At 45.5% G+C, this 21,630-nt stretch overlaps 1 protein-coding gene across 36 annotated transcripts in view; it reads right to left on the reverse strand.

Moving 5' to 3' along the window:
• The window catches only part of TCF7L2 (transcription factor 7 like 2), a 201,853-nt gene that overhangs the window by 63,968 nt on the left and 116,255 nt on the right, over positions 1 to 21,630 (reverse strand). For 16 of the 36 annotated variants that reach the window (XM_067024658.1, XM_067024665.1, XM_067024657.1 and 13 more), the window contains one exon: positions 11,104 to 11,247. The exons of the other annotated variants lie outside the window; for them this stretch is intronic. In XM_067024658.1, the coding sequence (XP_066880759.1) occupies positions 11,104 to 11,247 (144 nt within the window). The remainder of the gene's footprint in view (positions 1 to 11,103; positions 11,248 to 21,630) is intronic. 36 annotated transcript variants of the gene reach the window in all.

Here is a 21,630-nt window from a genome sequence, read left to right on the forward strand (position 1 = left end):
ATCCAAGCAATTTTTACTGTGGGTGGTAACGAGAGTCTAACTGTTTCTAATTATTTAAAAAACAAAACCACACACACAAAACAAAACAAATAAAAAATCTATGCTGCCAACTGCCGAGAGACTCAGAAGCCACAACTTCCGGTAGTAAAGATTTTTGTTCCCAACTATCATAAACCAGCGGATCTGGAGAGCATCTGGGTATCTGCTCAATGTTTCTCATACAGGATAGCAGCGAGCTGGTACCATTCACATATTAAGGAACAGAGGCTGGCAGTACAATGATGACGTCAGTACCCTGACTTGGCAAACATACGAAGATCCAGCCTTCATATCCCAGCCCCACCACTTACTCTCAGCGGAACCAAGGACAATTTTTTTTTTTAATTTTGTGCCACAGTTTCCTTCTTGTTAAAAATGGGGAAGACAGTTCTTACCTATTGGGAAGATGAAATGAGTTAACATATGAAAACCACTTAAACCAGAGCTGGTTCATAAAAAAGCACTCAATAAATGTTACTACTAGCTTATTTAAATATAAAATTGCAAAAATACTTTTTCCTCCTATGGGGGAGCTGTTAAGAGTGAAACAAGAATATTTATGAAAAAGTGAACTCAATGCCTGAATGATAGCCAATTTTTAATAAATGGTGGTTAATATCAAGCCACACCCCCACCAAAGAAAGGGTTCATCCTTCTTTCCTCTCGAACCAAAGAGGTGAGTTTAAAAATACCCACTGAGGGCTTCCCTGGTGGCGCAGTGGTTGAGAGTCCGCCTGCCGATGCAGGGGACACGGGTTCGTGCCCCGGTCCGGGAAGATCCCACGTGCCGCGGAGCGGCTGGGCCCGTGAGTCATGGCCGCTGAGCCTGCGCGTCTGGAGCCTGTGCTCTGCAACGGGAGAGGCCACAACAGTGAGGCCCGCGTACCGCAAAAGAAAAAAAAAAAAAACATTAAAAAAATATTTAAAAAATAAAAATACCCACTGAGAATTAATAAATAAGAGCTAATGTTGACAGATATACATGTACACCACACCTTAACTCACTGATGACTGCCAATAAATGAAGGGAGGTATGAAAATTTCCCTGCTTCATAGATGGGAAACTGAGGTCTAGAAAGGTCTCAGTACACAATGTACATGTTCACTCAGCCAGCCAGTAGCCAAGCCAGGGTTTGAATTCGTGCTCTTAATCATTCCATTAAACAGACTCTGCAAGAACCAAAACCGAGTGCCAAAATGCATTCTCTCTTCTTCTGAGGCGAGACAGCTCGTGCCAAAGAGGCCTGCAAGAATTAAGACTTTATCATTACATCTGAAAGAGGGAAAAACAAATAGATCCTTTTTATGGAGAGGAAATCCACTACAAAGACCCAGAAGGAGGAGCTCGACATGATAGAAGGAGGAAGGTATTTCTTTGGGCTACCTTGGACCTCTGTGTCGACAAAACAGCCCTATCCTACTCCACGTGAAAAAGAATCCTGCACAATCCTCTACCCTCCAGCCTCCGCTTTCTCCCCCACTTGTTAACCATGCCCAAAGGGTGGCAGTAAGTTTAACTGCAGACAGTAATTTTTGTTAATGGAATTCTAAGCCCATCAGTTTTCAGCTAGGAGGATGAGAGACTCTTTCGCTGTTTTTCTAAAGCAAATATTTAGTGCTTTCATCTTTTAGTGCCCTAACATGCAATCTGTCACCCAAATAAGAAAACAGGAGGGAAAAAAAAAAACAAAAAAAACACCTTCTCATGTGGGTGTTTGTAGAAATTATATCATGTTTCCGACGTTGATCAGACAAATGGCAAGCACTTCTGGAAGGGGACACGTCACTCCACACGCTCTCCTCGAGGCGTCTTCCAGGGTTAAGGCACCCAGGCCCCATGGTTTACACTTGCTCCACTTGTGAAAATCATGCCAGCCCTGGCTTTCCGCAGCACCCCTATCATGTCAATCATGATGCAGAAAATCAGCTTGTTTCTGAGCTGTTCTGTTCCTCTTGTTTTGCCTAGGCACCCATGATTGTTACTTTGTTTAGTGTGTGATTTTTTTAAAATGAGAACCATTTTTCCTCCACCTGGAGGACATTCTTCTACAGAAACCTGTTGCCAGACTACAGTAGTTTCTTATCAGCAAAACTCACTCCTCTCAGCTAAACCATGGATGCTCTGACTCTACCACATTCCAAGAGATTCCTTCAGCCTGGCAAGAGAGAAAGGCAGGGAGAGGGGATACAGACAGGAAAGTTGGGGTGACTTTTGTAGAAGGCAGTTCTAATTCTTTTTCCTGATCCTGATTCTAAAGCGAGTTTCGATTCCAGAAAGCCAGAAGGAGAGCTACGCCTGTGTTTCTAGATGTGACCTCCCCTTTCCACTCCTATAATTTCTGCTTTCTGCTCTGGGTCACTGTTCCCACTTCTCAATTGGCTGCAATGGCAAGTCTCCAAGTAATTACAAAGGCAGGAATCAGATTACACCAGATTCTACATGTGTGCGATTGTTGCCACCTTCCCCAGCAAAAGCCACAGCATTGGCATCATCAACCGTTCAGTCAAGTGTGACGTTCTGAGCTGGGGACATCTGAGGTCACCTCTCCTCGCTTCCCAAGAGAAGGACAAGCACACACACGCGGGATCACACCACACAAATGTCCCTGCAGTTCACTTTTCCCTAAGAAAGCATAAGTCCTGACCGCAGCAGGTGAGACACAGCTCTGGCCTTCCGGTGATGGTACCAGCTTGTTCCAGAACCTGGGTAGGGATACACAGATAATCATGGAAGCATCTCTTTTCCTGGCTTCGTCTAAGTCATGGGACAAGTGAGGACAGTTGGGGAGAACCACGCTGGGTCCACAAATCTGCAGATGATGCAGCATCTTCATTTTACACATTATACCCAAACCTTGATCATCTGTCCTGACATCTGGGAAAGAATAACATAGATAATTCAAAGCAGAATACTCCAGAAGTCGCTTCCCTTCACAGTGCTGCCTAGATGGTCAGCAAGAACATTTCCCTCGCTAATTAGATTTTCTTTGGCCACTGTCAGAATTACCCTGAGTTCTCCTAAATCCACAAAGTGGCCCAAAGCATCCTAGGTGTGTGGGCAAGAACAGCCAGGACAAAAAACAGACAATCCAAACAACGCTTGTCAGTAACTAACAAGGTGACAAGCAAGGCACTCTGGTTACATCTCTTTTGCTGGAGAAGGCGTGGAAAAAGAGCAGAGCAGAGACTTATAATCAACAATGAAAACTTAGCCTCTGAATGAAAGAGATGAATCAGGTCAATGCTATCTTTCAAAGGGTAAAAATAAGGCTTCCCTGGTGGCGCAGTGGTTGAGAGTCCGCCTGCCGATGCAGGAGACACGGGTTCGTGCCCCGGTCCGGGAGGATCCCACGTGCCTCGGAGCGGCTGGGCCCGTGAGCCTTGGCCGCTGAGCCTGCGCGTCTGGAGCCTGTGCTCCGCAACGGGAGAGGCCACAGAGGTGAGAGGCCCGCGTACCACAAAAAACAAACAAGAAAAGGGTAAAAATAAAAAAAATAAAACCTACCTCTCTTGTAACCATAAAAGGATAGCACGAGAGTGTGTGCAAGGTGATGAAGTTGTTCTGAATGTGGTGGTGATAATACGAACGGATGCTAAAATTCACAGAACTGTAGACCAAAAGAAAAAGCCAATACTGTTGTATATTTTAAAATATAAACTTTAAAAATCCCACATCTCCAAAAAAAACCTGCTCCTCAGACCTAAAATCTGGGACACAGAAGTATATTCAGTAAGTGCAACTTCAAAAAATAGACAGCTGCCCGTGACCCCACCGAGCCAAGATTGCAAGGATGAAAGCCCCCCAGGGACCTGATTTGAGTCCACTCTGCTGTCCCCAGCAGGACAGGGCCAAAGACAAATGTCCGAGTCCCTTTAGAAGCGCACATACCCCTACATCCTGAGAGCAGTGAGCCCGTGCCCAGACATTGCTGTTCCTGCCCCACCAGGCACAGAAATGCCCCATCTTCCCTTCAGGAACTGCCCGAATTTCTGAAGCCAGTAAAAGCACCAGCAGCAAGCTTGCCCTGCCTCTTGCCTCCACCCATCTTTCTCCTGGGTTCTTATAAAAGAGGCAGGAAGGGCTTCCCTGGTGGCACAGTGGTTGAGAGTCCGCCTGCCAATCAATGCAGGGGACACGGGTTCCTGCCCCGGTCCGGGAAGATCCCACATGCCGCGGAGCAGCTGGGCCCGTGAGCCATGGCCGCTGAGCCTGCGCGTCCGGAGCCTGTGCTCTGCAACGGGAGAGGCCACAACGGTGAGAGGCCTGTGTACCAAAAAAAAAAAAAAAAGAGAGAGAGAGAGAGAGAGAGAGAGAGAGAGAGGCAGGAGGAGAGAAACTTGTCCAAGAGGCGGAGTTGTGAACTGGATCTCTGTCTGGATGATTCCACGTTTCTTCTACTCTCTGGCGGAGGGGCTTCTCCTTTCCCCAGGAGGAGAGGATCTCTCCCCTGCCACACTGGCTGCTGCAGAAACACCAGGCATGCCAGAAACCCAGTGGGCAGGAGCCAGGCTGAGCGCGCAGTGATTGAGCTCTTCCACGCTCCCCCTGACCCCGGCCCCGAACATCATGCCCAGCCCAACACCATCTCCTGCCAACTCTGTTTTTCAAAGCAGCAAGAGACCCCCGCCGGGGCCTGGGGCTGCGACACAGGGGCTCCGGCGAAGCTGGGCAAACCAAGTGACAGGTGGGGCTGGGAAATAAGGCGAGCAGGGCAGCGCGTCCCTCGGCCACCCCCTGCCTCCCCACCTCCCTCGACTCTCACTTCTTCTTTCTCTGGCGTCTTTAGTTCCTTCCTTGTCCCCGCCCTCCCCTGTCAGAAGGAACTGGCTTTTCCAAAACAGAAACTCTCACTCTGAGCACAAACAGGCCTGTTATTTAGACCATCTCAGAGAAAAACACAGCCAGCTGTGCGCACGCGCTGGGCCCGGGGACAGAGCGCAACGGGAGAGGCCACAACGGTGAGGCTCGCGTACCGCAAAAAACAAACAAACAAAACAAAACTCCCTGGCTGTACAAAGACCACCTCCTTCCTCACCTTCAGCTCAAGCAGAGGAGAGCACCACTGATTGGGAAAGGACAGTCCAAGGTAAACTTGAACCTGGCCTCATCAGGGAAAACATGAGTCCACTTCTCCCACTTAGCTCCCCAAACCACACCGAAAACATGTTTTGGTAACTACTACATTTCTTTAATGGAAACAGGCGTGAAATGAACTTTCAGAGATGTGATGGGAAAAGCTGGAAAAGTGTGGAATGAAGGATAAAAGATGAGGTGGCTCCTAGAATCATCTCTTGCTAAACTAGCAGCAACGAGTGCAATACGTTTGAATAAGGTACAGAGGACTGGCCTGACAGAGAAGGATAAAAATCTAAGATCCTCCACTTTGCTTACCTGACACTTGCCTTTAATAAAAATGAGTAAATTAAGTTCCAGAATCTGGGCTGAAATGTGGTTCATCTCTGTTCCCAAATTCCAAACATTTACCTCACTGACATCATTAAAAGGACTGATCCTTGGAAGGTACTCTGAGGAACAAAGGTATCACAACATGGAGAGACAGACGGACAGACTAGATAGATAATGTCAAAACCGTGAGTAAAAAGCATCTACGCCCTCTCTTCAACTACTGACCGTGTATTATGATGAGGGGCCCTATAAGGTATAAAAAGTCTGAAGGTTAATTTAAACTCTCCTTTGACACAGTGTAGCCCGTTAAAAACTGATCTGTCACCTCACAGATTTACAGAAGGGGAGGATCCAAAACAATAAACTGTGGATGACAAGATGTCATGCATGGAAGGCCCAGAGTCTTCTCTATTAATAACCTTTGTCATATGAGATGCAGAGAAAACATGTGACTCACAAAGACGGGGGAAAAGAGAGGCAGCCACAGAGCTAAGAGCCGTGATCCTGTCTGTGGTGTCCGAGCGGATGTCAGGTGACCCCAGAGCCCGGATGCAGGGCCAGAAACCACTCCCACCATCCAAGGGATGGGGTCCTTAGGGGACGTCCACGCACCCTGCGCCGGGGCTTCCTACTCTGTATAACAACCTCCCGGGGTGGAGAAAAGTGTAAGAAGTGAAAAGAAGAGCGTTCACAGCCTTTAGTCCGAGGAATGGTCAACTCGGGAAATAGGGCCCAGAATGATCTTCTCCCTCTCTGGGCCTGTGTCCCTGGTGGGAAGCCCTGTACAAGTTGTGGCCAAGCTGTGTCCATCCCATAGGGGGCTCTGATAAGCAGCAGGGGAAACAACACCATTTCATCCGGGAGTGTGGCTTCTCTGAGGTGCCAGAAGTTCCAAGTTAGGCACTGCAGTGCCTATCTATACTACTGGGGCCGTAATTCAGCAGACGAAATTCACGTGCCCATTGAACCTAGAAGAATTCAACAAAGAAGCTTTGCACGCAGAAAAAGGAGAAGCTTTGCAAACTAATATGAGTGGTCCCCCCAGCCATCCCACCCTGACAAGGAATTTAGGGAGGGGGTGAATTTGCTGGATCACTTGCTCAGAATGATCCAGGGCTGTGAGACCTAAGCCATGGGTCATATATATCACGGGGACATTATGGAATGTCCAAAGTCATTTTGTCTTCGTTATTTTCAACTCACACTCTCTCCCGCATGAGATGCAACCAGACTGTAATAGTGGAACTTTAGAAACAGTGTGTTTGCTCTGCGGCAATGACTAAGCACACTGAGAGGTACCCAATTCTGGAACGGACGCCACTAGAAGTTTTACCAAGTCTTCACAGGATACACAGGAAAGGGCTTCTATTACAAGAGATGTGAGACAGACAGAAAATAATTACATATATGATATGAGCCCACCTATGATTTTTTAAAAACACATCCTTTAAAAGACTGGAAGGGGCTTCCCTGGTGGCGCAGTGGTTGAGAATCCGCCTGCCGATGCAGGGGACACGGGTTCGTGCCCCGGTCCGGGAAGATCCCACATGCCGCGGAGCAACTAAGCCCGTGAGCCATGGCCGCTGAGCCTGCGCGTCCGGAGCCTGTGCTCCGCAACGGGAGAGGCCACAACAGTGAGAGGCCCGCGTACCGCAAAAAAAAAAAAAAAAAAAAAAAGACTGGAAGGAAGTTATGTCAAAATATTAACTCTGCCTTTGAGAAATATTTTTACTGTTTTCTCATTCTGCTTCTCTATGTAATCAGGAGAGGGAGGATGAATTAAAACATTTTAGCTTAACAGAATCCTTGGTAATCCAAAGTTATAATGCAGAGATTTATAAAGCAAATACTTCCCCCTTCTAATGTATTTTGTTGTGTAAATCCGGATTTTCCATATATAACATATTGAAAAACATAGTACTAAGGAAATGAAGCAATATCTATATTTGTTTCAATGACTAATAAGCAAAAATAAAACTCTGGCCATGATGCCATGCTTTTTAGAAATCAGACACATAATAAGCCACAGATTTATAGGATGTGGTCTAATAAACCTACGAAAAGTTTCATTTCCTCTCACCAAAATGGTTAACTCCCTGTCTATGTGACTGGCTTTGCAAAGTTAGCAGAAGCCTTTTTTTTCCCTTAAATGCGTAACTTGAGAAGTTAATAAGCAAGTGCCGGCAATAACGTGCTCCCTCCTAAATTCACACACACACACACACACACACACACACACACACACACACACCCCTAAAGAAAAAACAAAATTAGGCTCAAAACTAGCAAAACGGTAGGTCAACCAAAATATCAGAAGGGACAGAGGGTATCGTCTTCCTAACCCCCAGCCACTGACCAGGAAGAGTTCAGAGAAGTCCTTCAAGACGAAGGAATAAGAGAAGGATTTGAACAAAGAACTTTTTAAAAGTTTGTTTGCAAGCATTTCCATAAAAATGGTATTGACTAAGCAATTACAGGAAAAAAACTCCTTCTTTCTTATCTGAATGCATTTATGCCGTGGGTCACGCCCTGTTATTGTCTCTATTAAACATGGTAATAGCCTCAGTGTAATGACTGTGTGGTGAGCTTTAAAATGGCCATGAATAGCTAACTAGAAAGAAGTGACTCATGCCTGCCCAGGTGGACATTGACTTTCTTAGTCATAGTTTATCAGCTGGTCTACCAACCTTCATTCCCTAGAGGAAGCAGCCTTGATTTTTTTTTTTAACATCTTTATTTGAGTATAACTGTTTTACGATAGTGTGTTAGTTTCTCCTTTACAACAAAGTGAATCAGTTATACATATATACATATACATATGTTCCCATATCTCTTCCCTCTTGCGTCACCCTCCCTCCCACCCTCCCCAGCCTTGATTTTAAAGGGTTAGAATCAAGCTGAATCACAGGGAAGAGAGAGCAGGGACAATTAAGTATGGATGGGGTAGAAAGTATTCTAGATGTGGTACCTGAAAAGCAAAAACCGGACTCTGGATGTCCTGAACCAGAAGTTTCCTCCCAGCTCCCGAGATGGCTGGGTGCTGAACAGGACCCAACCCAACCTCCTTTAGCAGGTGGAAGATGGTTGGTGGAGAAGGCTCCAAACCATAGCTATTGCCAGGGTCTTTCATTAACAGCAGTTTTAGAGCTCCACCCCTTTGTGATCTTAAGCAAGTTACCTAACCTCTCTGTGGCTCATTTGCAAAATGGCAATAATCACAGCACCTTGCTCTTAGGGGTGCTGTCAGGTTTTGAAGAGTTAATATACACAAATCGCTTATGGAAGTGCCTGGACCATAGGAAGCACTGTATTAAAAGTCTCTTTGATCAGTATTTCAAGGGATCCTGGTAGGTGCCCAGTGAAGCAGGCTGGGCAGGGACTCCCCTACCATCCTCTTCTAACAGACACAGTGAAGCATCTTGCCGGCAGAGGTGAGAGAACGCTGGACTCAAACCTAGTTCTGACTCCGGTCAAGCGAGGTTTCCACTATGCTACCCAGAACCATCTCGAACACACCCAAGCTGTGCGTGGAAAACATGCAGCACGACTGAGGTACCCCCCAGCAGAGGCCAGCCCATCACATGGACACACTATCAGTGTGCGATGCCTCCAGAATCCGGCTGGGTGTCTGCGCCAGACCGAGCACGCCAGCTCCACTGGCCAAGCAAGCCCCCGCTTTATATCCTCAACTCCACTGATGCTCTCAACAGCTCACGAGTCATCCCCCTATACTGGTGGGGAGACTGAAGCACAGAGCACTTGGGTAACTTGCCCGAGGTCACACAGCCCGAGCGGTGGTGTCTCTGTGTCTGGTCTATTCACAACTTAGGGATTTAGACCCAATCCTGGAAGCTGGGTGTACTGGCACTTCCCCAAGAGATGCTTCCCTGTCCTGAGGGCAAAGCTTGAGAAACAAGCGTAGTCACTGGCGCCGGGGATCTAATCAGCGCCTGTGGATCTTGAGTTATAAGGAAGAAACCCCATCTTTCTGTTTCATTTTCCTCAACTCAGAATGCGTGCCTGGTTCTCCTTTATCTACCTCATAACTCTGACCAAAGATTAATGAGTTACCATTTGCCAGGCCCTGGTGGAGGAATAACTATGATCGGTATGGCCTTATCATCCACAGTCAGAAGGAACAGAGACTCTTATTAAAAGCCAGACCAAGGAGTGGCTGCTGAGAAAAAGCTTCCTTCAGGTCAGGGCTGCTGCAAAGAAGTGCAACAGCTCTGTCCAACCCAGGCCAGTTAAAGACACAGCCGTACACATGCACAGGGACACAGGTAATCCGGGCACAGGCCTCATCAGAAGAGGGGAAGGAGCATGCGGGGTCCAAAGACCCTAGAAACATCCTCAGTTTCAGTCACGTCTGGCCAGAGGGGAATAATTAGACAGGAAGATTTCCACAAGACACCCGCACGTGAAGTTACTAACCAGCATTAAGACACATTATAGTGTATAAGAGCAACCGAGTGAAAAGAAAATAAGGCGCCATTCCAATTTTACAAAACATTTTTAAACTTTAGACACATGAATGACAAGAAAGAAATACCTCCAAAAATTAAGAGATGATAACTAGGTAAAAAAGAATGTGGGTGTTTGTATTTTCTTCTACCTGTTTCTCTTTGTGTCTCTAGTTCTCTTATAGGGCTATTTACTACTTTTTAAATTAGAACGAGCTTTTAAAGATGATTTCACCAGCCTTTTCTCTCTCCAAAGGCAAGGCGCACGTACACGTTACCTGTGATTCTAGGCCTCTGCTGTTTTCTGCCCCTGCAGCCCTAACACGCAGCACCGCAGCCAGCGCATAGTAGGTATACAAATAAATATTTTTCAAAGACAGAGGCTTTACTAATTGCCTCTTAAATATTCACTTTTCTTTTTAGAAAAAACTTAAAAGCTAGCATTAGTACTAAATCATTCACTGTTTAAGTCTAAAGAATCACCTTACAATTTTTTATCTGCATTGACTTTTGCTTTTCTGAAGATGAAAGCATGTTCTAGATGTTCTTTATTCTTTGGGACTGCTAATTCGAAGAGAACTGTCACTCTCCAGCACGGAGCAGTGTGGGGTATTGACATCGTATTGAATTATTTAAAGGAAATTAACAACACGCTTCCTGTCCTTGGAGAGCTGACATCTGCCAGAAAAGCCAGCCGCGGCTGCCTCAGGAAGATATCACTGCAGATGGGCGAGCATTGCCCAGCACCTTGAATTCTAAAAGAAAATCTGTAAGTTCTAAAGAACAAATAACGAAGACAAAGTTCAGGTGATAACTTCTCTTCCACTGGAAGCTCTGAAGAGTCCCAGGAAATTATTTCCTGGGGGTCAAGTTTAATGGGATAACGTGTTGCTCATCATTCTCACGAGAGCCCCGCGTGACACTGGACCACGTGGCTTTAACTGGGAGCCCGGCGCCTCGGGTTCGCGGGACCACCTCCCTCTACCCTGTCCTCGTAAGCGGGCATTTTTATGGCTATGCTAAACCTATCCGTGGTCAGTACACACAGACACCATGGCACCCGAAGTGACAGCGACGTGACGGGAACTGGGGACCACGGCGGTGGGCACTGCCCTAGCGGGAGGTGAACTCTGGATGGGTGGTTTCCGTTCAGAGCCCGCTCATCTCATACCGTCGTTCTGCTCCGAGACCTACCTCCAAACACCAGGGCTCCCCAACCTTTTGTAAGGAGTGGCTCCTTTTCATGTCCCTGAAGACTTGAGTGCTGACAGTGAAGTCTGAGGGGGGGTAGAAGTGCTGACAGTCATGTCCCTGAGTGCAGCAAGGGAGGGGGCACTGCTGCCAGGAAGAAAGGGGAAGAGAGTGAGGCTCGGGAGGGAGGCGGGGCGCAGTCAGCAAGGCATTCACGGCCCCCAGCCTGACTTCCTGCCCTACCCCCGCTTCTCTACAAACTCCAAGCGGGGAGGATCGCGGTTCCCCGCGCGCGAACCCAGAACTCTTCCACCTCCCTGCTGGCCAGTGACATCTTCAACACAGCCTCCTCTTGGCAGCCTCTGTGATGCATCTCTTCCCGCTGAGCCCCCCCCTCGCCCATCGTTCCCCCTAGGGACACGGGGCACTCCTTCCCCCGGAGAAGCCCGCCGGCTAGCGTTTTCTCTCTCTCAACTTACCTTACTGAATCTTCCATTAGTTTAAACCATGTGATATTGCTGCTATTCCTACCCTACAGAAATGCAATTGTATAGGGTTCCACGCAATTCTAGAGCTCTTTGGGGAGCTGTCTTAATACCTTTCCCTCTGCCAGGCTGCAGTCTTTTTGAGAGCAGCAACTACACTGACATATCTGGACCCCTTGAAAGATCTGGCAGCACACACCCTGAGTGCCTCAGGAAGTATGTGCTCTACTGCACTTCAGCCCAGCTGGAGCCCTATGATGAGCGCTGCTTCTCTGTTTGGGGTTCTGGACAGGAACGTTCATGTTATTCCGCTATTCCTCACAACCACCCTGTGAGGTAGGTACTATTGTCGTGCCCATTTTACAGACAAGGAAACTGACTCAGAGACGTTAAGGAGCATGCCCAAGGTCACACAGCTAGTAAATGGCGACGGGGGTGTGGGGGTGTGGGGGTGTGGGCCTGGACCAGGTCTCAGTCAACTCATGGTGGTGCTATGTAGATGCATTTGCCTGTCCAGATGTTGACTACTGCTCTATAAATGGGGTAGAGAATTGAGAGGTGTTAAGAGCGACGTGGGGTCCAAGAAGGGCTATGTCACAACAAGGAAATATCATTCTAATCATCTTTTAAAAAAACAGAAAAGATGTATGCCTTTTGTGTTCATTGTAAAGGATTATGTCTTCCTTTACAGTGAAGTTTATCTGCATTGTAAGAAGTTTAAAAACTTCTCCACTCTAGTTTTTAAAAAGTTTTTTGTGAAGGAAAAGCCCATGAACAAATTTTTCACCCTTTTTAATTCCAAATAGTAGAATTCAGGATTAAGAACATGAGATTGAGCACAATATCCAATATTTTATGTTCTGATAGTCACTAAATAGCAGAATGAGCGTGGTGGGTACTAAAGACTCCAGGAGTTAGGAAATCAATGGAAATAATGGACATCTAGAAAACAGCAGCCACATTTCTAGAATAACTTACATGGTTCCCAGATTAACCTGGTCCTCCGACAGGGGAGGTGGGGGGCTTATCCAGGTGGATTAAAACCAGCCAAAAGCCATGTGAACACCCAAATTGAGAAGGAGCCACATCTCCTGCAAACTGGTGCTACTCTAGGGCCCTCGCTGGTTGCAACTGTCCCTGTGGCTGGACTTTGAAAGTCACCACTGGCAGAAGCCCCAAGGTCGGCTCCGGCTCCCAGGAAGGGCGGCCGAAGCCCCAGAGGAAGCACTGGTTGCCCATCCCTGGAGGACTCTGGTCTCCACCCAGGAAGCAGAGCCTCCCACTCTGCATTTGTCCATGGGGCTCCTTTGTAAACAGGAATGTGAGTCACTGGGCAAGCATGAGTCCATTTTCAAGAAGATTAGCCCAGCTTGACAACCAAGGTCCTCCTAGTCTGCCGTGTCACAGCCGTGACTCATCTTAACTGCCTCCCACCAAACGGGACATGGTTTAGCCCTCCAATTGTTCCTGAAAGGAACCCAGCAATATGGGGGTTTCAATCCTTGTCTGCTTATTTTGTTTCCTAACGCAATGCTGAGAGCAAAGAGGCAAGGTTCCCGAGGGCAAGCACCCCAGGAGTTTGGAAAAGAAATGTATCTACGGTTACCATAGACCACATTCTCTTTATTATCTTCCCATGGCCTTTCCTTAGGGCCTGTACTCCCACAGGGGCTTGCACACAGGCTCGTTATGCTCACGGGAGCACGCGTGCACACACACACACACGCCTCTGTACAGGATCTAGATACTCTTCCATTCCTGGGAACCTCAGAGCCAAATTTGCAGGTCACTCCTACCAATACTGTAGGATCTACCAGCTTTGAAATTTGTGAGATTAACCTTACCCCCATCTTATCTTATGGGTCTACCCTGCTTTGCTCTTTATTCTAATTTCCTTAATTATTCATTTCTAATCTTTTTATATAATATGAGGTCTTATAAGCCAATTCAAATTTGGGGGCTGTAAGATGTCTTATAAACAGATCCAAATGTATATACAAATACCAAATCATTTTGTTCCATGACAAAACTCTAGTTGCGCCTTCCCCTAAGACCCTTCAACACATCCTAAAGATTATGAAGGCAGATGTCTGCCAAGTTTTCTGCTCAGCATCCATTCATGCTTTTTCTGGTAACAGTGCCCTGAATTACACAGGAGGTACCACCCTCACTCTCAAGCCATATAGTCTGGGTAGAGTGGATGCTACCCCAACCTGCACGGATGGGTAAGTGTACTCAGTCCAAATGCGCTCAGCACATCACACCCCCTTTACCCAGCCACTGATTCAGAATTGTGGGGAAGATAAGGTCTCTCTGGACTCAAACCTGCTTCCATGCAATAAAGTCAACCTGGAGGAAAACAGAGCCAAGAGCTGGAAGGAAATGATGTCCTAGTATATGAGCCCTGGGCCCAACCACGCTACCTGTAAACTTTTCCATTATGGGTCAATACACTCATTTTGCTCAGGCCAGTTTGGGCTGGGTTTGAGGAGAGAGAAGGGCACCCTGACCGGAGAATTCCAGTTGCCTTGGAATGACCTCGATCATCGTCCATCCACACATCAAGCAGTAAGTGGAAAGAGCTGGAGATGCTCCAGGAAAAGTAAATGAAGGCCTCGCGAGTTTCATGCTCCCGGCATGATGAGGGGATTAATACCAGGCAATATATTGGAGTAAGTGTCTAGTACTTTTCAAAGTAAGAATGAATGTGGCTTGTGGCCAGTCTCTGGGATGGGGGTGGTAGCCTTGAGAAACCACACACCTGCTAGAACTGTCACTCGGCCCTCCTCCTCTAGTGCCTCTGAAGCCACCAGCTACACTGACTGACTCTATTAAGATGTGGTCTCCAGAAGTTGAGGCTGGGCCATGTCAAGACAGATGGCAGGCAGAGCAGGTAGCAGGTTTCATTTTCCCGGATGGCTTGGCCCCTGAGGACATGGGGTGCTGACCAGTTCTGGACGTGGCCGCATGGAGCAGAATCAAGGTGTACCACTAAGAAGTTAGAGCACTAGTTGTATATTCTACTATTTTGTTTCTTTATGAGCTTATAGCTGCCTTCAACAGGTGGCTGGGTAATATTCAAATGTTAATGCAACAGAATGGAAACCAACGAGCCAGAAAGTACACATTGCTCTGCCAGGAAAAATAAACACAAAAGAAAAGAATATAGGAGGAGCTGAAAAGCATTTAAAAACCAAAAACTCTTAAAAATACTAAAGCTTCCAGAAATAAAGATTTTGTATGAAATCTGTTATTCTGACCAAATTTGGCCAACAGCTGTTGGCTACTGGGAGAATTCTAAACCCACCTCTTAGGCAGGAAGAAAAAGGCAAAATCTTTCAATTGTGTTTCAGTAAAGTTTGGGGTGATTGTTAACATTATATGTCAACTTGACTGGGCCATGGGGTGCCCAGATATTTGGAAAAACATTATTCTGAGCATTTCTGTGTTTTGGATGAGTTAAAATTGGTAGAATGAATAAAACTGAATGCCCTTCCTAATGTGTGTGGGCCTCATCCAATCTGTTGAAGGCCTGAATGGGAACAAAGGCTGATCCTCCCCCAAATAAGGGAGAACTCCTCCTGCCCCACTGCCTTTGAGCTGGGACATAGGAGTTTTTTGTTTTTTTTTTCCTACCTTCGGAATTGGACTAAGACATAGGCTCTTTCTGGGTCTCAAGCCCGCCAGCCTTTGGACCAGAACTAATACCATCAGCTCTTTTGATTCTCAGGCCTCCAGACTTCAACTAGAGCTACACCATAAACTCTCCTGGGTCTCCAGCTTGCCAACTGCAGTTCTACGGACTTGTTGGTCTTCACAACTGCATGAGCCAATTCCTTATAATCAATCTCTTTTTATACTTGTCTGTCTGTCTATCTATCTATCTCCTATTGGTTCTGTTTCTCTGGAGAACCCTAATATATTTGGGTTATGTTTTTATATGTTTTCTCCCCCCAAGCAAGAGGAAAAGGATTATTTGTGGGTCTCTCAAAGATAACAGAATTGTGAAATGGAACGGGTCTTAGAAATCATGTAATTGAATTCTTTATGATTTTTTAGAATCCCTAAGTCTAGGCGTAAAATTAGGACCTACGCAGGACTACACAGCTAGAAAAGAAACCACCAAAACCCAGGTTTCAAAAACTAGGAGATAGGGGTTCTATGCATAACATGGAAGCGTTTTATTTTGAAACTGCAGCATCTTTGGAGGGATAAGAAATCCATTTGCGAGAAGGACATGGGCAAGAGCCATTCCACTAAAGAAGCAAACTAGTAAAATGACAATTTTTTAAAAATTGGAGGGAGGGCAAAAACCTCTTATCTCTTTATCATTTACTCACATACACACACGTGTGTACAAACAAGGACACCAAAAACAAATAAGCAACAGCAGCCAGCCAGCCAGCCAACCAACCAACCAACCAGAGCCCACACACATATACATAACCTTGGAAAGAGAGTTCAGATCTTTACAGGTCATGCTGATCTAGCTTTGAGTCCATCAATAATTATCACCTCTGAAGGTAAGGTAACCCTGGTGGGAACTACTTACGTTTGAAAAGATCTTGCCAAACAACACAGATGCAAAAAAACTGTAATCACGGCTCCAGGCAAGCTACCATTTTGTCATTAAAGGTGAACCCAGTTTTTCCCCAAAACAGGATACCATCACAGACATGGCAAATGTATGCAACATTATTTTTCATGATTATTTTTCCAAAATGTGAGTGTGTGTGAGTGACAAGGTGTGAGAGTCTGTGTGTGTGCACACTGCACAACCGTGTGCATATACAGAGGTAGGCGGGTACCCTCCAGTATGGAAGACAGCGGACTGCAGTCAGGAATGGCAAGTGCCCGGCTCACCTACGGCAGCTTCCTCTTCCCTTACCTGTGTCAACATCACTAGGCCACCAGCTCAGAGCTGGCATGTGGTGAAACGTAATCATCACCCCTACACTCAAGGGATGTAGAAATAAAAGTCTGCCTTGGCCCTTGAGGACCTCATCTGAGTGAGAAAGAGACCGGGATCCAAACAGAATGAACACAAAAGGAGCCAATGTTAAGTCAACCCTTAGACTAGCCTTTTGCAAAGCACAGTTCACCTCTTCCTCGATCTCAGCAGAGAGACAGAGGTGGGGCCTCACTGTCACTGCCGCTTCCCACCAACTAGCTATGTGCCGTGTACTTCTGGGGCTCAGCCTGTCAAGTGACGTGAGGGTACCAGCTGCTAGATGACTTGTGAGGGCCCTGCTCATCCCCCCCCCCGCCCCCCGTGCTCCAATTCTGCAGGGCGAGCAAAACGCAGAGGCGGGGGATACAATTAAGACCTCCAATCACTCTCAGTACAAATCCAACGTGCCTGGATATCTAGACATGGCCATTCTAGAAGAGGCGATATTTACTGAAGAAAGTTATATTCGAGGAGAAAAAGCTTTCTTTCACCAGATAAAATATCTACATGGCCAAGGAAAAATATTTTAGCACTAAGGTATAACAAACGGGAATTTGTAGCATCATTTCAAAAGGTGTTTATTGGTTTAAAGAAAATGTTGCCAACTTTTGTTCTCTAGGGGGAAAAAATACTTCTCAAGAAGTTGAAAATAAAACATACTTTTTTATTATGGGATAAACAATGAAGGAAAAGTCATATAAAATATCTTTTGAAGAATTTGGGATAAAGTTTTAAAAAGTTACTTGAGTAATTTTGAATAAAGGAGATGCTTTTATTTTTTAGCTTATATCAACACTAAATTAACTGACTTAATTGACTAAATTATTAGTTAAATCAAATTAACTAAATTAATTGACTTTAAGTGAAGTCAAGGCTTTCTGGGATGGTAATAATGTGAAATAGCTAACCTTAATATTGGGAATTTAGCTAAGGCATGCAAAAAAATAAATGAAGTTCTACTAGACATCGCTGGAACACTAAATGAAATCCTTTCTATGGCCAACCTAATTCCTTGGACACCCATACACTAGCAGATCACCAGTGCACCTTTCCCATCTGTTTCCTCAGACAGTGATGAGGTTCCGTGGTGACCTCAGCAGGCAGAAAAGTGAAGCTTTTCCCTGCAACCTCCATCTCCATTATTTGCATATGGAACTGAGAGATTAACAGTGTCATCTTCCCAGACAAGCAGAATGCCAGCAAGCTCGTGAAAAACCATGCTCGTCCATTACTTTGAGAGAACAGGAGCTGATTCACACGTGTAGGCAGAGGACCCCTATGGAAGCACTGGAGGCAGAAGCTCAGGTCCACTGTGAATCCAGCTAACAAATAAATGGAATATCGTGCTGTTAATGAGATTTTTTGCTAAAGGATAGTTCCTCCTCCCAGGAAAGCCTCCGGGAAGGGATGTGGGTCCGTATGACGCCCCTGGGGGCCGTGAACAGCGCTGCGCAGAATCAAGGGACCAAGAGGGAGAGAGAGTCTGATTGGGACTGGTGATGGGTACTTGGTAATCCTCTCTTTAAAAACCAACATATCGCCTACAAAAAGACAAAAAAAAAAAAAGCACCCAGAATTGGAGCTGAGAGGTTGTAAAGACAACACAGAGACCGGGTGTGCCTGGAGAGCTAGTTACTACTCAGGACATGTAGAGTGCTTCGCTCTGAGAAAGAAAGCAGCGGTGCTCAACAGCACCCTCCTCTCGGATCAATGGGGACCAAATGTTTTAAAATGCAAATAACAGGTTTCTAGACCAACCCTGGAACTTCTCCTGGAAATGTTTTTATACTTCACATCTTTTAGCCACAGGAGCCCCAATTAAATGTCTTCTCTTCTCATTTCTACTCACCAATTATTAGCATTAGATAATAACATACTATTTTCTGCTAATATGTTTCCTGACAACATCAAACTCCAGAGGGTCTTCATGGTGCAATAACTGAATAACTGTGCAAATGACGGCTAACTGACGAGAAAATGTTATTTAAACCTCAGTGTTTATGAAAAACAAACCATTTTGGTTGAAATGCATTATACTAATGGTGTAAAAACTTATTAAATTGAAATAATTTGAAAAAAGAAGGTCTCCCCAAACGTCATGAAAGAGGGAATCACACTGCAAGGATATAAGGTTATAAATATTCAAAATCAATGGACAATATGTGGAACCTAAAAAAAATGGTACAGAGGAACCTGTTTGCAGGGCAGAAATAGGGACACAGATGTAGAGAACAAATGTATGGACACCAAGGGGGGAAAGTGGCGAAGGGGTGGGGGGTGGGGGTTGAATTGGGAGACTGGGATTGACATATATACACCAATATGTATAAGAACCTGCTGAATAAAAAAATAAATAAAATAAAATTCAAAAAACCACAAAACAAACAAACAAAAAACAATGGACGCCCACAGGCAGGACCACTCTTGACGCCATCCCATGCAGAACGGGAAGGTACGTGAGAATTTGGGGAGAGGCTCGCCAGCTCCATTCTCTAACATCCCTGGTTCCAGAATGGCAGTCATCCCCCAGCTGTCATCCCCAGAAAGAATCACATTATTGCTAATTTCATAACTTGAGAGGCCACCACTATTGTCACTGGGCACACAGCTGGGACCCCATAATGGGTCCTGCCTGGACTGGGGTGATGAATTCTCTCAGGACAATGGTATTCAGGGTTGCTCAGCTTGAAAGGGAGAGTTGGAGCCACAGGATGAAAGATAAGGGGATGAGACAAATTATCCCATGCCACCCAAGCCGTTGGCTATTCTTCTACCCCAAATATTTATATTTTTAATAAAGAGAAACTTGAGAGAGAAAAAAAAATCCTAAATTGTGCGTGTGTGTGTGTGTGTGCGTGCACGTGTGCGTGTGTGAGTGCGTGTGCGTGTAGAAGGCAACAGAGACAGCACACCCATGAGCTGAAGGAGTTAATCCTATCTTGCTCCCATTTCTCTCCGCTAAATGGACCGGCCCTGCTAAGAGTAGTAGAAAAATCACTCACATATTCTCACTGAGATGGCTCTGAGAGAACACCTAGTTTTCAGAGTTCTCTTAAAGATTGTTCAGGTTTCTTGTAGTGAAAATCATCTTCATATGGCTCACATGTGTAGCCAATAAAGAAAAAAACTCATGTGTGCCCTAAAAAGTTTCCCCTCAAAGTATTGAAGGGACATGAATGACAAAGACAGTCCTGGAGGGTAGTGATCGGAGCTGATGACACACAAAGCGGCTGACCCAGGCTGGGTCCACCACCCTGAACAGAGAAATTCCACCTTCGGCCACATCAAATCAACCATGATGCAGACGGGAGCCAGTGCAGCAAATCCGGACAAGATGAATTTTCCTATCTCCAGAGTGTAAACATACCTGGGCTTCTTAATATTTACAACAGGTAAAACTAAGAAACCAAAGCAGTAACAAACAAGCAAACCAAATATAAAACAAAAAGACTCCCTAGGCTGGAAATAACCTCTTCTCATCACAGTCTTTGGTGGATGCCTTTTGAGTGATTACCACCTGAGGAGAAAATAAAGAAAAAGGAGATAGCAGCTATCAGGAACGAGTTTGAGTCACTGGAGATAAAGTCTTAATCCTTAGTTAACATACAGAAAAACTTACTAGCAGTAGTTACTACTTTCATAGATTAAAAGCTTTCAGTGCCTCAGGAAGACCCAAACTCTGAAGTCATCTTTATCCAATGTTTGGTTCCAAGTAGAGTCTGTGGAGGTTAAGTATGTCTTCAAATACATAGACCACTCACAGACTTGGAAATCTTTGCCTCGTAACAGTATTTATCACTTAACTTCCGGTAAAAAGGAAAGGGATAATTTCAACAATTAAATACGGTCTAGAGAGTTCACCATCAACTGAAAAATGGATCAATAAAATGTGATCTATCCGCACAATGGAATATTATTTGGCTATTAAAAAAGTAATAGGGCTTCCCTGGTGGCGCAGCGGTTGAGAATCCGCCTGCCGATGCAGGGGACACGGGTTCGTGCCCTGGTCTGGGAAGATCCCACATGCCGCGGGGCAGCTGGGTCCGTGAGCCATGGCCGCTGGGCCTGCGCGTCCGGAGCCTGTGCTCCGCAACGGGAGAGGCCACAACAGTGAGAGGCCCGCGTACCGCAAAAAAAAAAAAAAAAAAAAAGAAAAGAAAAGAAAAAAAAAAAGAGGTAATAAAATAGTGACAGATGCCACAACATGGATGGATCTTGAAAACACTATGCTAAGGGAAAGAAGCCAGTCTCCAAAGACCACATATTGTATGATTCCATATATGCAAAATGTCTAGAATCGACAAATCCACAGAGACAGAGAATAGATGGGGGATGGGGGGTGAGTTGGGGGAAATGGGGAGTGAGTGACAGCTAATGGGTATGGAGTTTCTTCTGGAGGTGATAAAATGTTCTAAACTTGATTGTGGTGATGGTTGCAACTCTGTAAATACACTACAAATCATTAACGTGTACACTTGAAAAGGGTGAACTGTATAGTATGTGAATAAACTAATTTTTAAAAAATTCTGAAGTTTCAATTGACCTAACCACCATTATCGTATCTCTAACTGCTTTCTATTTGAATTCTGAGAACATTTTATTTGTAACGAATACACAACTCTGGGAAACAGGCAGGATACGAATGATTATTCCCATTTCACAGGAAGCAGAGGTCCAGAGAGTTTGTTTTCTTTCCACTGGCTGGCTAGGTTTCCACAGGGCACAAGGAGGAGTGTGAATTATGGAGAAGTCATAGGTCTTAACCATTCCCCAAATCAGGGAGGGATTAATATCCAGCTCTTGCCAGATGTCTTGAAATTTATATGGTTGGGTCATGCAGACATGCTACTGAACAAAAGACGCTGAAAAATGGCACTTGGATTACTGGAATGTAACTCTCAATAGCATGAAATTCAGGTTAAACAATTTAGCTAAAAAAGCAGGGGAGGGGGAGGAGTCGTCTCGAGTTGATATCTGGTGGGGTGAAAATATACCCAATTAGATGTGGCCATATAATTTTCACATCAAACATCTTGTGGTCCCAAAGGCAACTAATGGCACAGCTTGCTGTGGATTTTCCCAAGTTTTCAAAAG

The sequence above is a fragment of the Kogia breviceps genome, chromosome 2 (assembly GCF_026419965.1).
Source record: "Kogia breviceps isolate mKogBre1 chromosome 2, mKogBre1 haplotype 1, whole genome shotgun sequence".
NCBI lineage: Eukaryota > Metazoa > Chordata > Mammalia > Artiodactyla > Physeteridae > Kogia > Kogia breviceps.